The 20173-nt window shown below is 36.8% G+C and overlaps 1 protein-coding gene and 1 long non-coding RNA gene across 15 annotated transcripts in view; one reads left to right on the top strand and one right to left on the bottom strand.

Moving 5' to 3' along the window:
- INPP4B (inositol polyphosphate-4-phosphatase type II B) overlaps nucleotides 1-20173 on the bottom strand; it is a 287734-nt gene that overhangs the window by 138411 nt on the left and 129150 nt on the right. For all 14 annotated transcript variants that reach the window (XM_040700268.2, XM_025150480.3, XM_025150479.3 and 11 more), the window contains 2 exons: nucleotides 19288-19406; nucleotides 17399-17515 (listed from right to left, as the gene is read on the bottom strand). In XM_040700268.2, the coding sequence (XP_040556202.1) occupies nucleotides 17399-17515; nucleotides 19288-19406 (236 nt within the window). The remainder of the gene's footprint in view (nucleotides 1-17398; nucleotides 17516-19287; nucleotides 19407-20173) is intronic.
- LOC121110516 lies at nucleotides 5617-19293 on the top strand. Its single transcript, XR_005859932.2, has 3 exons — nucleotides 5617-5743; nucleotides 12366-12539; nucleotides 13919-19293. It is a non-coding gene; the product is annotated as an uncharacterized LOC121110516 (long non-coding RNA).

Raw genomic sequence — 20173 nt, forward strand, 5'->3', positions numbered from 1 at the left:
CATCAGAACCTACAATGAGCAAAGCCTCAATGTGATACAGAGAGAACTACACACGGAGGATCTGAGTAACAGAAACATAACCATATTAAGCACCGGGCGATGCGTTCAATTAGTAACAATCAGCACTTCCTCTAAGCTAGAAGTACATTAGTTCAAAAAATGTAGCAGCAAAAAGACCTAACCATATCATTAATAAGCTGGCTGAGTATGAGATGCAACTACTTTAAAAAAAAGCAAATAAGCTTTTAGGATGCATTAGGAATGGTATTTCTATTTTATCAGCAATACTCTATACACTTGACATTCATATTCAAAAAAAGTTATAATGAACGGCAAACCTATTTTAGGTAATAAGACTATTATTATTTAATTAGCATCAGAAAACAAAAGCAAAACAGGGGATAATTATTCCAAATGAATACAACTGTGCATTAACATCAAAGAAAGGCGAAGAGCTATTTAAACGAAGGCACTATTCCCCAGACTTTAAAACCAGGGCTGTTAGAAAATAAGATAGGCAACAGAACTTCCAATTTCATGTTCTCACTTGTATTTGACTAGAAACATTCTTAATGTACGCAGATGAAGTAGCTAAAAGTCACAATCTGGACACTGGATAATACCAAAAACACTGAACATCACATCACCCTGTGACTCAGCATAATCCTCTCTTTCAGAAAAAGATAAATTTTTAACTTCAGTGAACTTCCCCCTGAAAGACTGTATTTGAGCTTTGAGCTTTACTCCTTCCAAATACTTTCGAGTACTGCCTGACTGCAGTAATGTTTGCACTGCCCTGAGGGCTACAACTGCTGTTCTGTATCCGAACAGATACTCTGCTACAAAGCTTGCATCATTTTTCACCATGTAGCTTGTGTAGATCCAATATTCAGTGGGATGCAGGCTAACAGTTTTAGCTGAATCCCAATTTCAGTTTGGTCTTGAGGTATATAAGTTGTCATACTTTTAATATTTATAAAATTGTTATGCTAATTGCATACATCTGTATGAGCACAGGATCAATATTTTACTCTACCTCCTCCCCCAAATTTTCCTCATGCCCTCTTGAAAACCTACTCTCCATTCTTAATTATATTAAATTAAAATTAATAAAAACAATTAAAAAAAGACAAAAAACAACCAAACAGCATAATAAAAAAAAAAAAAACCCAAAAAACCAAAAACAAACCCCAAACCCACCGCAAACTGGAATACCTCAAAATGAATACTTACTTTTATTCACTGCGATGCTGCGATGTATATTCACAGTAAAAGATTTCTGCACCAAAAACTCCATATACATGTATGAGTTTTGCCTTAAACCTTTCAATATTTATCCTGAAGCAAGTTACTATGCTCCAACTTAGAAAACTCAGACAGGAGTTTATCAAGGACATGCTGACAGACCCAAATTGTATTCAACACGATTTCCTTTCCAGAGGTCACGTATAACAAAGATTTAGAAGCACAGGTTCAAGGCCTTCACAGACTTTTCCATGACTAACAACAGGAGTAATGAGGACATCATTTGTATCTCAGTTCGGAAGTTTAAATAGATAAGCTGCTCATTAGAAAACAAAATTTACTAATTGTCTTAGTTTATTTTTTTTTTAATTAATATCTCCCTTTGTCACACATCTACTATTGCTTCACTTCTTTTAAAATATCTTTTTCAATGGCTGAAAATTGCTCAGATGTAGTAGCTGTTCTCACTCTGCTAAATGGCCAGTTAAATTCTAAGATAGCTTTAACTGCTTAAATAACCAACATTGATCTTCATCCTCTCAAGAAAACAAAAGCAAACATAGCATGGATCAACAAGTTTTACAACATAGTGGAACAAAAAACAGCAACAACAAAACAGACTTTTGAATTGAACAGTTTGTTTAGAAGACACAGAAGACATTTAACCACGGTGAAATTAGAACTAAATTCAACAGAACACTTCTCTCTTGACACGTAACAAAGACTATACTATAGGAACCATCTGTGTGCTGAAGTACAAGATAAAACAGAACATCAGAATTACTGAGACTAGACTGAGTGAGATCTATTCAGCTTCGCAATAGAAAAGTGAATTAAGCTGGACACATTAGTACAGTTTTGGCATTTAGTCCAAAAGGGTTCAGAGGAAATAGCCTGCTCTGCTCAATTGCTCTTTCATTACAGTTACAGCAGCTTTTCCTTTTTCTGAAAAGAGTTCATCTTGATGCTGTTGCTGATCACCTGTAGGCCTGACAGATGCATTCCTGGATTACCTTCTAATATCACAGTATTTCTTTCATTCTACCCAGAACAACTACAGTACAACCTGGGCTCCCATTCTTCTTTTCAGGACATATAAATCATACAACCGAATGTCTTCATCTCCTTAAATTTTAGATAGTCACCAACATGCCAATGGTTAGGAAGGCCAGACACTGTCATATCTCTCAGCTGGGCCACATCATATAATCGGTGCAGTGGATGAGCACAAAAAACTGTGCCCCCAAACTCTACCGAAAACATACACTGGAGTCTAGGTCAGCATACATACCCCCTATCACCTTGTAAAGCCATAAATGACAGCAGTTAGGAGCAGCTCTGAGGAGCTATATGATAGCCATGAATGTGCTTTGAACCACAGGTCATGTTGCCTCTCAGAGCTTATTGCTTTTGCATTGGTACATGAACATCTAATACTCTAACAGAGATGCCACAGCGGATGTCCATCTGCAGATACTATACTAGGGCTGCTTTTCTTAATTGTACTTTAGACCCTGAAAAAGGTGCTGACAGATTTTTTCAGGCATCTTTAAAACTGCCTAAATAGGTAATAGATAACTAAAAATATCTGAAGTAGCTTAAAATAAAAAAAAAAAAGAAAAATAAAAATGGAAACTGGATGCCTAATCCAACTGCAATCCATACAGCAGCCCACTAGCATCTTTAGTTGTCTAAATAGCTCACATCTAATTGACTTCATAAATTTCAACCCATAATCCTTAGTATCATCTTAAGTAAAATGAAAGTTCTAAAACAGAATAGAAAAGGAAAAAAAAAAAAACCAAGCAAATTCAAAAACAACCTCATCAACCCAGTACTGTTACAGACCTTTGAATGTTTTTCAAGTCCAGCACATAAACTATGATTTCCTCAATGACTACTGTAATATGAGTAGCGGCAGTCTGAATATATGCCTTGGATTCTCTACCCATTAAGGGAGTATCATTGTTATATCAGGAGAATGGCTTTTTTTCCCTTTTACACTGATGTGGTATACCTATCATAAGACTGATGCAAAGTGTAATGAAGAGACATGAAGCAAAGCCTGTCATAAAGCTAACCCTAAAGGTGAACAAAAAAATGTAGAAGAGCCAAGTCTTTCAACTCTTGCAGCTGCCAACTGAAAAAATAAACACATTCAAGAAAATCCACGCCAAAACATTCTTTTTTTGTTCAATGTAATGTGTCTCATGTTCTGGGAAAGAAAAAAAGGCCATGAGCTGAGGCTGTCACAAACTAGAAAGTCAAAGAGAGACAATTATTATATTTAAAACACTTTCTGAATCTAGACATTTGCCAGCAGACAAAAAGCTAATTAAAATCCGTCTGCTAAGTTTTTAGCTTCTATGTCCACTGCTTTAGAGGTGCTGCTTCTGTACTCCCATCTTCCTGTCCTACTGGCTGCCCAAAAGCAGGGCACATTCATCATATGGGATCCTGACACCACACACAGGTACTAGGCAGGCCATGGCAAACCACACTGCATTCACGACTGACTTAATTCTAAAAAATACTGAAATTGATAGGTAGAAATATCACTGGCAAACAACATGAGTATAACAAAAGTTCATGGAGCATTTCATAATTTCCATGAAGATCTGTGAGGCATTCATCTCTCCTTTTTCCTTTATGCAATACTGCAGTGCTTGCACACCTTCTGCTGTAGACCTGCTTGTGTACCAAGGAAATTTTCAGTTTTTTTTTTTTTTAACAAAACTCAAAGAAGCACTGCACATAAATCAAACTTACTACACTCATGCGGCTGCAACTAGGTCTGTCCAACATAAATTCCACTGCATGCATCTGCTTCCCACAGAGTCAGCACACCAACTTGAAGAAAGACTTACACAAGCTCTCAAGCTGTCCAAATAGATCAAGTAGAGATAAAGGAAAAAAGCACCCCAGCTTTCTTCTCCAGATACCCCTCACACTGAACAACTGTGCAGCACATATGCACTGAAACTGAGTTAGAGCTTGATTGGAAAAAAAAAAGCAGTATAGGCATAAGCTGAGGGGCCATGCAAATCTTCAGTTGAGCATCTTCAAATTTACTCCAAAGAATTTCAGCTCTCATCCAGCCTACACACTTACAGACAGGGATTTCTACAAAAGCGAGTACAGACAGCTTGCACTAAGATGGCAGACTTGGTAAATCTCTGCAAGGCTACTACCAAGACAAAATGTAAGAAGAAAAAGCAACCACAATTACAACTAACTAAAATTCAGTTATATTTTCCAACTTCAAAATAATTACTTGCTGCCACGAGGGTTTTATTTAAAAATAAGAGGCTATAGATCTGGAATTCAACAGACTAAAAGGGCAGTCACTATTCTTTCCAGCACAAGTATTTTTCAGTAAATAAATTCCTTTGAGTTAAAACTCAGTATCAAAATATGCTGGACACGGTAACCCTTCCAGGGAATCCCAGAGGACAAGTGGGAACACTCAGTATGTGCTGCAAAAAAACCTCTGTGTTTGAACTGTCATTGCCACAGTCAGATATTCAGCCACATATCACCCCCTGCTTCCAGACACAGACACAGAGTAAAAGACTTATGAGCACAACTGCTGAAACTCTAACTCTGGATTTGAAACTGACCACATACACCAATCAAAACCCTACTTCTTCAATTTCCCTTTTAAAAATAGAAAGGGTATGAAAGCTAGTTAACAGTCATAAAAACAAAAATAAAAACAAAACAAAAAAAAGCACAGATTTGGAGACAGAAAAAAAGCACTAACAAATAAATGAAGATAATAGGTGTGAAAGCCTACGTTCACTTTTTTAAGATAAACTATATCTTGACAAGTAGCAACTATTCCAAGACTCTGCATGACTAAGTACTTGTATCCAAGTTCTTCCCACATACACAGAAACTATTCTAATATGTAGTATATTTTCAAAACTCTATTCAGAATTTCAGTACAGACCATTTTCACTTTCCTTGAGATTTTCTTTACTACTTATTCTATTAAAAAAGCCCCACAGAGAAAAGTCAGAACACTAAACAACACATACTGCTCTTCTAATACCATGAAGGATAAACTAATTTTTTCCCTCAGCTTATAAAATGAACCACTGAAATCTTCGCCATGATGTGAAAAGTGGGGTAGGAGAAAGAGATGAAAAGGAAAAACTACATTCCTCTTCTTCAAGAGGATTAGCAAAATTTGACACAAATGCATACACCTTTCAGAACTTCAGCCTTCCTTCATGAAAGATTTGCTTGGATACTAACCTCTATCTCAAGCTGCAAGCAACACCCTGCCCTCAGATTCCCTGGCAGCCTCATCTCCAGTAATTATGCCCCATGGAAATATTGACTCAGTCAGTTAGATCTGGCAAGTTCACAGTACTGTCAGGCCAAGGATCTTACTACAGATAGCCACTTTCTCTCCTTCCCCATGAAAGCAACCCACAATGACCAAACCCCAAAACCAATGAGAGGACCCACATACTAGGTGATCATTCCTGGGGTGAGTTTATCTAACACTTGCATGCTGCTTTGCGTAGTATCACCTTCTAAAACAGGTTTCACTTCATGAAATAAAAATGAACTGGCTAGGGGAGGGTGAATAAAAAAGCCAACAAAACCAAGACAAGTAATTGCTTTACCAGACTAGGTGAAACACTTCTTGTTACTCTACCTCACTCAATAGATAGCTCATGCTTTTGCAAGGATGAGATAATTCTTGCAGAATTTAAAGCAGCTGTAGTTTATAGGCTTTTTATCTTCTTCATATTGAATGCACTGCTGATTGTGATATTTTATGTATCCAGAAACAGAGATGGAAATATTAAGCCTTCTGATCTTTTCCATGGGAGGCTGCTCTTGGGGCTGATCCACAGCTACCTCAGGAACACTCTAATGAAGGAGCAGGGGAAAGGAATCCACCACTGCATTGCTACAAAATGTTCTGTACTATGGCCAACTCTGTGTCAACACAGATGGAAAGATCAGGAAAGAATTACTACTTCATAAGGCTAAGGTTCTCTTAATGGGTAGTCAGACTTCGGATAGAAGACTCACACTCTGTGGTACCTACAGAGAAAAAGACTTTTAGGATGCTTCTCAGTTGAAAGGGTATACGTACTCACCCTCTAATTTATACTGCAAGGACAGTCTTTATTCTGACATACCCAGGTCTGAAAACCATTTGGGCACAGTAAATTATTCAGAAAACTCCTTGTCACAGGGGTGATGTTATTTCAGAACAGGTTAGCAATAATTGGGCAGTAAATGTCCAGAGCTTCCACATTCAAAGATAATTTCTTGAGTGAGAGCCTTGCAATTACTTCTTTTTGAAAAGCTTCCAAGTTATTCCCCAGGAAGAGAGGCAGTGCAGAATCTATAGCTGTAACAAATCAAGGACCTCCTCGCTCGATTTCACTAAGGGTGCTGTGTGTCAAAATGCAACCCTTCCAAGCATCCCAAAGACAGTGACTATTGCCGTCTAAAGGAAATAAATCATATTTGTCCCATATAGCACAGTTTTTTTCCATTGGAATTTTTTTTTTTTTAATGAAGCAGACAATCCTGTCTGAAGTAATCTCAGAGAAAGAGTTTCCCCCCCCCCCATCTTCAATTTACTAACATGCACTTTAAGACAAAATGAACCATGCAACTGCTCACGGTGCAGATGCTGCTGCTACCAAATGAATTAGCTTTTATCTCTTGATGCTTATAGGGGAGCAGAAGTGCTATTGACTGCTTCTGATGCTGTTAAACTTCTGGCAAGTAAAGCACGGGACATAAAACTGAGGAGCTGAGATCCAGTGATGCTTCCAAGGTTCTGCTCCCATATTTTGGTGGAACAAGCACAGGCATAAACTTGCAGTGAAGTAACACCCAAATAAATTTGTTCTAACAGATCCAGAGTAAATCCTGTGCTGCATTTTACTCTGCTGTTCTGCTCCACAGAAATAGCATTTTCTTGGCATCACCTAAAAACAGTTTAGTGATGGATGTCCACACTCCTACTATACAGCTAAATACCAGAGCAGTGCAGACAAATATACATGAGACACATGCAGCAGACTTCATCCTCCACCAGAAATGATTGTGTGTATCAAGCTAGTTCATTGTTATACATATATCCTTAAAAATATATATGTATCTTTCTGCACAGAAATGTATTCACCAGAACTGGTGGAGGCATACAGCTCTTCAGTGCGTATGACAGCATGCCTGCTTGTCTTTGTTTAGACAAAAAACATTTTGATAATTTCTCCCTACGGAGAGACCTCTGAATTTCATCTGCAGATAGCTCAGGTACAAGTTTTATCATCAGAACAGACAGGGCACTGTTTGGTAATTGATGTATTTGGTTTTAATCTAAACTAAGTTACCGTGACAGCTCTAAGAGCAGCTACAACAGTTCTGCTTAAAATGCTGTGCCTAACTAAAACAAGCTGAAGCCTGCAGAGAAAGCTGGTAAAGAAAAACAGAATGAGGGTAAAGAACTAAGCTCTCATATCCCTTAAAATTCAGGGGGGAAAGTGAGAGGAAGGGAGGGAAGAGGCAAGAAGAGCTGGGAAAGAAGGGAAACGTGAGAGTGGATATATGACAAAGAATTTAAGAATAATAAGATTGCCAGAATAAACATCAACAGCTGCATAATACTATAGTATTACAGTGAAAAGAACTCCAGAAGGGGGAAAATAAGATAAAACCCTCAAATTCTTAACACCCCGGAATGCTGAAACAAAACACCAGAAGGACTAAATGTCATCACACTGAAAATCCCAAAGGTAGGAAATGTATGTATTAACTGATTTCCGCTTATACAAACAGAATAAGCTATGACTGTTTATTTATGTGGGGTTTTTCTTGTACTTCCTGTTCCACATGCCTTGGGAGATGTCTGAAATAAGTTTTTCCTCAGTCATTTGTTTTTGATACATAGCATGCACTCACTATGACTCCTGTACAACAAAAATTTGGGGCCACTGACACTTTCCTTGATTTGACTCAAGCACCATACTGTGTGTACATGTGTAATGTGTTCCAAAAGAGCTTCATCACCACCTTACAAAAGGCTTGCTTAACTATGAAGTATGTTATTCACAGTGTATGTATTTGCCTTTTTTGCACTGCGATATACAAAATAAGTACAACCACATATTAAGAGGAGAACAGAAGGACTAGAGAAGAACAGATTACTGGTGCCACATCACTGTGCCGTAAATATTTCAAAGCAGTATTTTAAGAGTATTTTGTAGATGCCTTTCTGTTCTGAACCCTGGCTACAAAAAAAGGAAACTGATTTCAGATATAATAGAATGACTTGGGTTGGAAGGACCTTAAAGCAGATCCAATTCCAACTCCCCTGCCAGGACAGGAGAAACTTCCCAGGAGACCAAGCTGCTCAGGACCCCATCCAGTCTGGCCTTGAATGCCTCCGGGGGCGGGGGGCGCATCCAGTGCTTCTCTGTGCAGTCTGTTCCAGTGTTCCGCCACCCTCTGAGTAAAGAATTTCCTCCTAACATCTAACCTAAATCACCCCTCTCTTTGTTTAAAACCATTCTCTCTTGCCCTACCACTATCAGACCATCCAAAAAGTTGGTTTTCCTCCTGTTTAAAACCCCTGTCAAGTACTGGAAGGCTGTGAAGGAAGCAATGAGATCTCCCTGGAATCTTCTGTTCTCTGAGATGAACAAGCCCAATTCCCTCAGTCTTTCTTTGTAGAAGAGGTGCTTCAGCCCTCTGATCATCTTTGTGGCCCCCTGGAGATTACATCCATCCTCCTGTTCTGTTGCCTTTGGCTACAAAAGTACTCCACATATTCCACTAGGGTTTAAGTACACCTATTAGGCAACAGCTTGTCAGTGACTTGATTTGACATTTTTGAAAGCTTTTTACACAGAATTACATCACCCAGAGGAAAGCAATTAGCATGAGCCAGTGACTCCTTGGTAATGATTCATGATCTTACCAAGTAATAAGGTGAGGGAAGTTAGTTGACTTCTCAGTGAAAAGAAATCAACCCCCCAATAGTCCATTAACACCATGAAACAGCTGATATACATTTCAGTATGGGAACTGCTTAACACACTCAAACCTCAGCTCAATCACTGATGTTCATTCAGATGTATAATGTTAGGTTTTTCAGTCAAATATCCTCCCTTAAGAGTTGGAGTCAGATAGATATGAGAAAAAGTGAACATGCTAAACTTCGACCACGCTACAGACTAAGTTTGGCCTACTCATGGCTTTCTAGCCATCATTACATCAACTGCATATAGTTTTTTAAACAATAGTAGATCACAGGTGTCAAAGTGTGTGGCTTTTTTCCCCTCCCTTTGCGATCACATGGTCCATGGTGAACAGGATAAAACAAAGAAGAGATCAAAAAATTCGCATTTCTGACACGAAGAAAACCAAGCACGGACAATTTCAGCCACAGGAGAATTTGTTTCTGTAATATACTGTATAATCATTATATAATGATGCTTTGATTACTGTAAGATTCAATGATACATGCATTTCTAAAGAGACTGAAATTCCTAGATGATTACAGAAGCCTTTCAAGTTTACTCATCTAATATTTAAAATACATTGGAATACAAAACATTTAACTAATTTACTGCAAACTATTTATGATTCTCTTCTAACAAATTTGCTCAAGAAAGTATCACATTATATCCAATGCATATGATACCTTAAAAAAAAACATTAGTACTTGCTTGGCTTTATAAGTACAAAATTTCAAACGCAAACATATATATATACCGTTTCTAGCATATCCATAATTAATCCATGTCCATAAGAACACCTTTGTTAGACACGGTGGAAGGTAAATCTCTGATAACAGATGGAATTTGTTCTGTTTTCAATTTCCGTGAATACTTACAGCAAAACTTGAAAAATCAGTTTTCTAACTGTTTTAAACTGTCTGCTCTTGTAACACAAATGTGTAAGCAGACTTATCACTGTTAAATATACATTTCTTTTCATGTTATGCAGGAATATTTTTTGGAATGAAGCAACAGATTTTAAACAGACAAGACCTCCAATTTTACCTCAGTAGTTCTAACTGCCTTTCCAGGAAGTGAGATGCTTGAGAATTTCAGAACAGATACAATTTTCAATATATTAAAAAACAGAGATAAAAAAGTGCAAAGAAGTTGCTTCGTTATGTCCATTAGTTCAAAACCTGGTTCCGAGGGAAAAAAAATTAAAAATGAATTGTTCTAGTGAAGATGAAGAGGCAGTAGCTAAGCTATAAGCATTGACTCTCCTTTATTTTTCAAGATTTAGCGCAATTTCAACATTTAACTAATTTCCATCAATGTATAATTTTGGCAGCATGTGAAAACGAGGCATGAACATTTTTTTGCTGTGGTATAAAGACAACTGCTTGTAATACGAACTGTTCTAAAGCCTAAATTACAAGGGGAAAAAACATTCAGAAAATATGGAAAATGAAATAGGAGGAGCTCAAGTTTTGATTTTTCAAGTAGTTAAATACATCCACTTAAAGTAATAAGTTCTTCTACATCAGTAAGAGAGGTGTATATTTGAGAGAATGTTTTCCAGGTAAATTAACTACCTAAAATTAATCAAATAGGCACAATGGAGCTTTCTGTACTTGAAAAAACTTTTCTTCCACATATATATATATATATATTTTTGCTCTGCAGAGAGTTTCCTTCATTTAGAACTACACAGCAGCTATCGAAAAACACTACAACTGTTGCATAAATAATTGTTTTAAGCCACTACAGCTAATGGTAAACCAATGATAATTTCTTGAACATCAATTTCTCTTTCATATGATTTAGGGTTTGTACTGGTGTGATGGGCTTAACTTACCATTCATGACTGACAAAAAAAATAGTCATCAGTAAGAATAGACAGACTCTAGCCTCTGAGCCATTCAAGCTACCCTGTGTTGCTGCACTGAGTGTAAGGAAATCGTATATACTTGCAACGTCTGGGCTGCCAGAAATCTGCTTCCCACCCCTCAAGGCTCCACTATCCAACCTGACAGCAGCACAGGCCAGTCTTCCTTGGGAGCTGAACATGCATATACAAAGTACTTATAGTAGAATGATATATTTGCAAGCTCTTGGGACAGTAGTAGAGAGATTAGAACAATTGTATCTATGTTACTGAAATCCTTACATAGTTAAAATCAATTCTACAGGAAAACATTATCATGTGTTTTATGTTTCCCTACATTTAAAATGAGAAATATCCAAGGCATCCTTTACCAAAGAATCAGCTCTTACTGTAAGCATTTGCCTGACAGGTGGTAGAAGTAGCATTTGATTGACAACAGTAGGTAAAAAAAAGAAAATAGAAAATTAAAAAAAAAAAAGCAGATCATGACTTTCCTTGAAGGCACAACAATGGGGAAGAGTTTGCTTCAATTAGAACTATGTATAGAAATATATATATATACACATGTACACACACACGTATACACATATACGTACATGCATATATACACATACATATACATATATATATAAAAGAGGATAAGGGAAAAAGTAAGAAGAGGGGGATGCTTTCAAAGATGGACTTCCACAAAACCAAAGCACTCCCACTGGATTTTCAAGGCACAGAGAGCAGGTAAGGTTACAAATGGACTTCATGTTAAGCGCACCTGCAACTTTCATGGTTTTGACACTTCCATCCTTTTAGAGATCCCTAAGATGTAAGAAACTTTCCTCCTTACACTCTCGACCACTTCAAAAAAGGATTTTATTTCAATCTAAAGCCAAATGAAAGTAAGCAGTTTGAATTTCCCTTTATGTTTCCAGACTTTTAAGAAATACTAAGACCAACAATAATTCCTTAAGGTGTGCTCCACCTGCACATGCCCAGAAGAATAAAAACAAATTTCCCTCCATTATAACTCCAATAATGGCATTTGGTAAGAATATAAAAATTGAAGCAAAAGAAAAATTGAATCACTCAAGTATACATTCATGAAAAAATTATTGCATGATTTTGAAAAGAAACATGAATAAAGCATTATTACAAGTATTTCTGTGGTTAGGGCAGTGACACTGAGCAGTACTGCTCTATTAAAAAGAACGAGATAATAAGAGTTTCTAATTTAAGGCAATATTTCTGTACAAATCCTGCAGAGATGACAGTGAACAGAACTGAGAAAAGGAAGAATCTGAAGAGCTTTTTTGTTAAACAAAGAAGAGCACTTCTAAGATTGCTTTGGTTTTAAAGAAAAAAGAAACCTAGCCTCAAAAGCTTCAGTGTTCACAAGAGCAAGGCAGTAAGAGCACTCTGGTAGAGGCAGCACGCAGGTAGGTGATCTTCAAGCTTTCACATTTATCCCTGCTAATCCATTTCACATACTGCTCTGCACTGTTACTAATATGCAAGCCATGGGCCTCTTCAGCACAAATGGCAAACACACCAAGCAGCGTGGTGGTTCTGTCATACAAATCACTGCCCACAAGGGAACTCTGAAGATTGTCACTTCAGATTTGGCTCCAAATTCAACTTAAAATGCTTCTTTTTTTTTGAAAGTCTTTATTTCCCACTTAACCCAGTGCAATTCTATTTTAAAAGGGATACTTGCAGTACCAAGAAACACACCCCCAAAAAAATCACATAAAGGTTTTGTGAATTTTCATTCATAGCAAGCAAGTGTAGTAGAAGTTTCAAAACCGAACAGTAAAAGACAAGTAGCTTGAAGCCTTAATAATCTAGAGCTGTAACTTGGTAATGCATGTTCCCATATCCAAAACTACAGTATTACAGTTGCTGTTCATATTTGGAACATCCCGTAAATTCCAGTAATTATACCTACCCAAAGGAGACTGCATCTACCTGCTGGTATCATCTGCTAAGTCTTTAGCCTTAGTTGTGCACAAATTTGCATACAACACACTTTCAAAGCTTATTCTCAAGCTTCTGGATTCTATCTCCTCCTAAAGAAAAGCAGAATCTGCAAGAAGTACTGCACAGATGAGATACACAAAGTTGTCACAGGCCCTCTCTCTCCTGCTTCCAACACTTCTCCATGTCTGCATCAAGAGGAGGCAGTTCGAATCACTGCACATCACACCAAAACATTGCATCAGTGCATACCTTGAGACCTCACTGCATTTAAATCAGTACAATTGCAACATAAGACAAGAAAATTATCAAATCCACTCTAAAGTCCATATATTAAGATATTAAGCTGTGCCTGTAACTGCATTAAATTAAATCAGATCAAATCAGATGCAGATGTGGAAACATTATAATCAATTGTTAAAAAACCAAGCAAATGAAAATTGGTAAATGTTACGGTGCTTGCCTAAAAATACAGTGTTCTATAGAAAAAAAGCATAGAATCCTTGCTGCAAGACCCTTATTGCCTTATATTGCTCTGATGAGAAATAGATTATTCAGGTTTGATATATTTGGGAAAGTTTATTTTCAGAAAGAACAGTCAAGTATTGGAACAGACTGCCCAGGGAAGTGCTGAAGTCACCATGATGGTCCAACTAGATGATCTTAGATGTTTTTTCCAACCTTAATAACTCTGGGGTTCTATAAGACACAAACGTACGTATTTTCAGTACAGAACAGAAAGACTGCTGCCTCCCAAATCAGTCACCAGGTATTCTCTCCTCTTAATATAAAATGAACTCATCTATTTTTTTTATTTTTATTTTTTTTTTATCTTCTGCAGATCCACCATGCAGCAGTGTTACCTGACTTACGCTATGCAGTATTTTTAAAGTGAACAAATCCTGCTCAGCATTACAACTTGACAGACTGGACAAACCTGCATGCTTATAGAAAAGCTAAGAATAGCATATGCCTGTGCAACAGTCACACAGTGGTGATATTTCAAGCAGCACATGAGCTTCTAATTCCAGTTTTCCTGAACAATGGTTTAAAGAACAGGTGTAGCCCAAGCATTAAGACAAAACTCAAGTATCAAAAACTCTTAAAGACAGCACAACTCAAGCCAGAGAAACAATCTTCCCCATGGCAGTATGGAGAGAAGATCTTTCTGATGTAGAAACAGATGTCACTGTACATTTTTCAGAACATGACACTACTCGCTGTTTTGTATGCTTGGCTTTACTGGATGTATTTAAATTATACTTTACGATTGCTATTAACTTCTTGATTCTGGCTATATCAAAGTAAAGTAAGAATAGCATAATCTTTATTAGAAGTTTCTATTTACATGAAAATTTATAGTAACCAATCACCATTACCTAGGAAGGCTGTCCAAAATAATAAAATTTGTATTTCTTTCTATTAAAGAATCACAACTACAGAAAACCTGATACAGCCAAGATATAATTATGAAGAACATCAGACAGACACGCATAAAACGCGAAAAGTGCAGCTAGAACATCTAGTGTGTCAAGCACAGTGAATGTGATGCCAGCTGCACAGCACTTAAACATAATTAAACTGCTCTTCTCATATAAATGCAAGTTAAATGACAGACAGCAAGAAGGTTATTTTAAAATGTTTTTCAGAAGGGCGGCATAAACAGCATATCAGCACCACCAAAAAATATTCTGGTTGTTTCTCATTGGGGAGCATCCCCTTTCACTTTATCATCATAACCTGCGTGCACAAGCTGAGCAGCATCCAATTATTTTCAGTTCACAGTAAAGATGCAATTGCTTTAAAAGTAAGGCCAAGTCCTAACAATCCTCTATACGGGGCAGTAACATCCTGCTCAAAGTTTAATTAATGCTCAAAATTCACTTCTTAAAAAAGTGTATTTCTGAATTGCAATGTAATGAGCGATACCAGCTACTTTGAAATGATTAACTAAAGTACTAGAAGTAGAATAGCCCTGACATTGTGAGAATCTTTTTACTGTGGCTTTTTGACCAATTCCTGCAACATATTCAGCAGTCAAATCCAAGGTTTATTCTGCCATAAATGGATCACTTGCATGAGCTGGCAGCAAATCTCTCCAGTCTGGAAGCAGAGCCTAGCATAGCACAGAAGACTCAAAAGCCTTGGTTTCCCCTTCATCCCACATGTATTACTTGCGCTCACATTTGGAGAGATGGCAGGATATATGCTGCAATCATAAACTGTGACAGCAGCTTGTACGGACTACAGAAGCCATCTTTATTGTAGCCTGGATAATCACAGTGGTAAAAGCACAACTCTTGGAACAGATCACTGCCAAAGGGATGCATCCCACTTCTTGGATCATGAAACAAGCATTGAGGTATGTAGTGCTGTAGCTGTGCTGGTAATGCTATCAAGCGATCTCATTTGAAGTTGACTTTTATGAATCCAGATATATTTCCAGACTCAAAAACATCACCTGAACTAACAGGAAAGTACAACGGCTTCAAATAATAGCAAAGAAAGTCACAGCATTACTTTTATCCTGGCTGATATTCCAGGAACTGAATACGAAGTCTAAATATTGCCACAAATGAAGTATCAACCTGAATGGCTCACGGTCATTCACACAAGTTGTACGCAACATACCTCGAATTCAATCTTGCATCTTATTTAATTTTTTCTTATCTACAGCCAGTTTTAAAAAGGTAGAATATTAAAAAAGGCTAAATGCATATAAAACAGATGGCATTAACATTTTCTAATTTAAAAAGAAAACCGTTCAGTCTCCAGAGACTTATAAGCTACGTTGATGTGATTATCTGGGATGTACTCTAATCCTGTACTTAATTATAAGGAACAGTTATAAAAAGTTCCTAAAAGTTACAAAATTATATTCATTCTCTAGGCTAGATCTTTCATATGTAATTTTTCCTGTAGAAGACACACTGTATAGATATTCAAGATGTAACCAGAATTAAAACTAGAGGGATAGGTCTACGAATCAAGTTCACTTTTTTGTCCTTACAAATAGGATGTTTTTACCCACCGCACTGTCAGTCACAATAGCTTAGAAATTGGAAGGGATTGTATCTGCAACATTTTATTGAAGAAAAAGCAGATATCGTTCTAAGCCCTGCAATCTAAATCATAACCAAAAATTAAAACATACTAATTCTGAAAAGAAGTGCACACATTCCCCTTCCCAGTTACTTTTTAAGAAACAAAAAGAAATCTTATTATAAGCTGAAAGAAATCCATATTCTACAGACAAAAGTACTTCACAAATTCCCCTTAGAGAGCACAGTGGGGAGACAGAACTAATCTATTTACTAATGAAGATCTAAAATTTAAGCAAACCTATCAACTAACTTTCAATCTTTAAATAAATAAATGAATAGAAGTCCTCTAAAAATAACCCTACTCATGTAAGTAGTACAAAGACAGCCAGAAGTTACATGTTATGGCTTTAATTTCTTTCTTATGGATAATGAATGCATGCACAGTCATGACATGAGCTTCTATGGTCTTTAATCACATCAGGGACCAATTACAGATACACAAATAGCAATTTGGCTAATTGAAGACAGGTTTCAAGGACTGCTTTCAATGCCTAAGTGAAACCCATCTGTCACAGAAGAAAAACACGTAAATCCCACAGGTCCTGCATAACTTACAGCTCTTTATGTCTGTCCTAGATCACCCAGAGTACATAAAATGGAACTCAAGGCCGTTATCTGACACTTAAATCACTCATATTCCTTGTGATCTCCATACACCTTCTGAAGTAACTATTTATCAGTGTAAGAAACTGCCACTGTATCTAAAAATGCGCAATACTGGAACCCAAACAATTCACCCTTAGTGACAGACATGATCTTGGACCCTTAAAAATCAGCAGGAACCATAGATGAGTAGCAGGTATCACCATGCAAGAGTTTAAAAGAAAAACGTAACCAATCCTATTTCCCACCTCTTTTTGGTATTAAATAAAATATGATCAGAAACATATTTCTGAAAACTTATGTTTCTATCCCAACCTATTCCCTACATCCTCTGCTTTCAAAAAGTACATGAGAGTAACCTTTCATTTTCCAGAAATACCTGCACTGATTCAAGTAACCAATTAAACAATAGCAAAGGGTCCATCTGAACTGCGTGGGTGTCTTTCTCTATTCTGTAATACAATAACTGAAATAAAGTATATTGTGTAAAAGCAAAGCCAATTCTACATAATCTCATTTTCCCAAGCTGCAAGCATGCTGAAAAGGGATGAATAACACCATGGTGGAAATTTAATTCTCAGTGAGATTTATGCAAAAAAAACCAAAATGCTCACCGTGTCTTGAGATTTATCTTTGACATCATAGACTGTGAGTTTTATTTTAGTTTCTTCATAGATGGGGTATTCCGGTGGGAATGTCACACCAGTCAGAAACAGTGGATCTCTTGTTCCCTGTGCAACACAAGTAAATATTCAGTAAGGTAACAGCTGTGCAATGCATAGTACGCCATTATGGATGCATGTACAGAAACCACGGTCTCTTTAGCAGAACTTAGCTGTTTTACATCTCTCTGCTGTATAAAGCTCAGTGCTACATGAAATGAGTAACAAACCAATTTTAAAACTCTTGTCATACTGGAAAAGAATTTAAGTGCTTCTGAAACAGCCTATAAACATGCCAAACAGTTCAGTCTGCAGGCATCAGTACCTGGGCTAGTGATCTGTAACAAAAAATGTCCTGTCTTCTCCTGAGATACTTTTTGTTAAGTATTTAGTTTCACATCACTTTAAATGAACTAAGAACACACCCCCAAAATATTGAGATATCTTAGACAAATCAAAAAAGTCTACATAAATGCTACAGAAAATCTTCATATTACATTAAGGATACTGACTTTTTATTTTATTTTTTATTTTTTGCAGGGATTATAGTAGTGCCACTCTTTAGGCAGGAATGGAGTAAGACAATGTTTCTGTGCTTTGTAATTCCTTAAGTCTTAATTATAACGACAACATCATCATAATTTCCAAACTTACCAGGCTAGTATTCTTAAATTTTCTGTTAAGATTTAGTGTGATAAATATAATTTCACTTGCTGAAATTAACTTTTCTTTGCCCATGACACCTCCTCCCCCAAAGCTTGACTATGAAGGAAGCTGAGAGCCTTGAAAACAATTTCATAGAATTATTCATGCCCTCAAACATGTTCTCTATCAAGACACTGCCTTAGGAAACGTACACACTTCTATTAAAAAAACAGAAACATCTATTACGTGTACTCCACAACATTGTTCCAGACTGTCTGCAATGAAACATCCTGATCAGATACAAGATATTTGAAGTAAGCAGTTTCAGGATGGTTGCTAGTTGAAACCACAACAATTTAATTTAGTAGTTGGGTGAAACTGCAAGATCACAAAGAGCTCATGAAATATTCTTCTCAATGTATTTAACAGTCAAAACAAGCCTTTGGTAAAGTAAATTCAGGTGTCTATTTTTACAATAAGGCTTTTCTTTTCCTAATGAATCTCTGCAGTAAACAGCAAAGTGAATAAGTAAGCTATATACCTACGCTGTCTGTTCAGATTTAAATAGTTTTATATTTAATTGATTTTTGTTTTTCCTGATGCTAATGCTTACAGTGCAAAATGAAAGTAAGCAAAGCTGCCTCAGACAACTTTTACTCCAATACATGACGCAAGTTACTATCATATATGAACACAGAGACATAACACATACTTTCTCCTAACCATAGAAGCTAATATTTTTCACATTGTAAAAATAACAACTTTCCAATGGAAAAAAGAAACAGACCAAAAACCAGAAAGTGTAACTGACTATATAATGTGCCTCTGTAATTCAAAAATACTTTCCAAACTCACTGTACTCTGAGTTTACCTTTATTTTACATAGCCTTGCTCTTTCATGAGAGCAACTATTCACTGCTTCAGTCTAGACCAACATCTGAAGAACTGGAGTATTCTGTAAGTCTTTGCTTGGAAAAACAGAGCTTTCATGAAAAGGCATGTTCATTACTAACTGTTTCTCCTGGTTAAGTGCCAAGAACTACAGAGCGCTCTTAGGTATGCTTTGCTAACAGCCACAGTGTGCTTCCTTACCTAAGACTGTGCATTAACTTGCTTCATTTCTCACTCACTTTTTAAGGAAACAACAAAAAAAGAGCAATTAATTAACATGTTAACTGAATAAGAAAGACACTCACCTCCACGATTTCAGTACTTGAATACCTCGTCAAAACGTGCTCTGCTGGATGTACCACTGAGACCTGTATAAACGTATTCAGCTTCCGATCACGGGTAGCAGCCACTAGATCCTTGCATGCTGGAGACAGTACAAAAGAAAAATAAAATCCTCAATTGAAAACTCTGGGAAAACTCTGCCACAGGCACAGGACAAAGCAGACTATACTGCAGCTCCAGCTCAAATCTCCAGAGACAAGCCGATTTAACAGAGGAAGTCTCTTGGAAGTAACTTACAGAAATAGGAAGTCACATGCTGCAGAACTGAACTGAGATTTCGTTTCCACTAAAAATACTTGCAGCTTCTGCAAAGCTCCCTACCAGAGACTCATCAGCTCCAGAATACAAATATGCGCACGCATACCCTCACACTTGCACACATTGGGATAGTGGGTAATTTTACATAAGCATTCATTTAATTTGCCATGAAAACTCTCTTAGCAGCCTAACTTGATCATTTCCTTTCTGAGAGTTTTCCAGTATATGATCACTTCAAAGACATTCTAAACCACTTAAACACTATCAGTGATCAGATTGGTTTATGTTGTCTGATGTCACATTACAAGCTTTTTAGTAGAACTCATAATAAAAATCTACATAATTAAAATCAGACAGCAAAACAAAACTCTTTTGTCATTGACTAGCATGTACATGAGAAGAATAACTGATTTCTGGTTACTTTAGATCATTATTAAAACACATTTTACTTGAAAAATATCACAAGGAATTCAGTTCTTGTTTAATAATTCATTTTTAATTTGTGCTTATAGCAATACAGGTGACTGAGTTAATTTTTTAGACTAAAATACCTCAAAGCTCTCTGACATACAGCAAAAAACACAACAAGAA

Source organism: Gallus gallus, chromosome 4, assembly GCF_016699485.2.
Source record: "Gallus gallus isolate bGalGal1 chromosome 4, bGalGal1.mat.broiler.GRCg7b, whole genome shotgun sequence".
Lineage (NCBI taxonomy): Eukaryota > Metazoa > Chordata > Aves > Galliformes > Phasianidae > Gallus > Gallus gallus.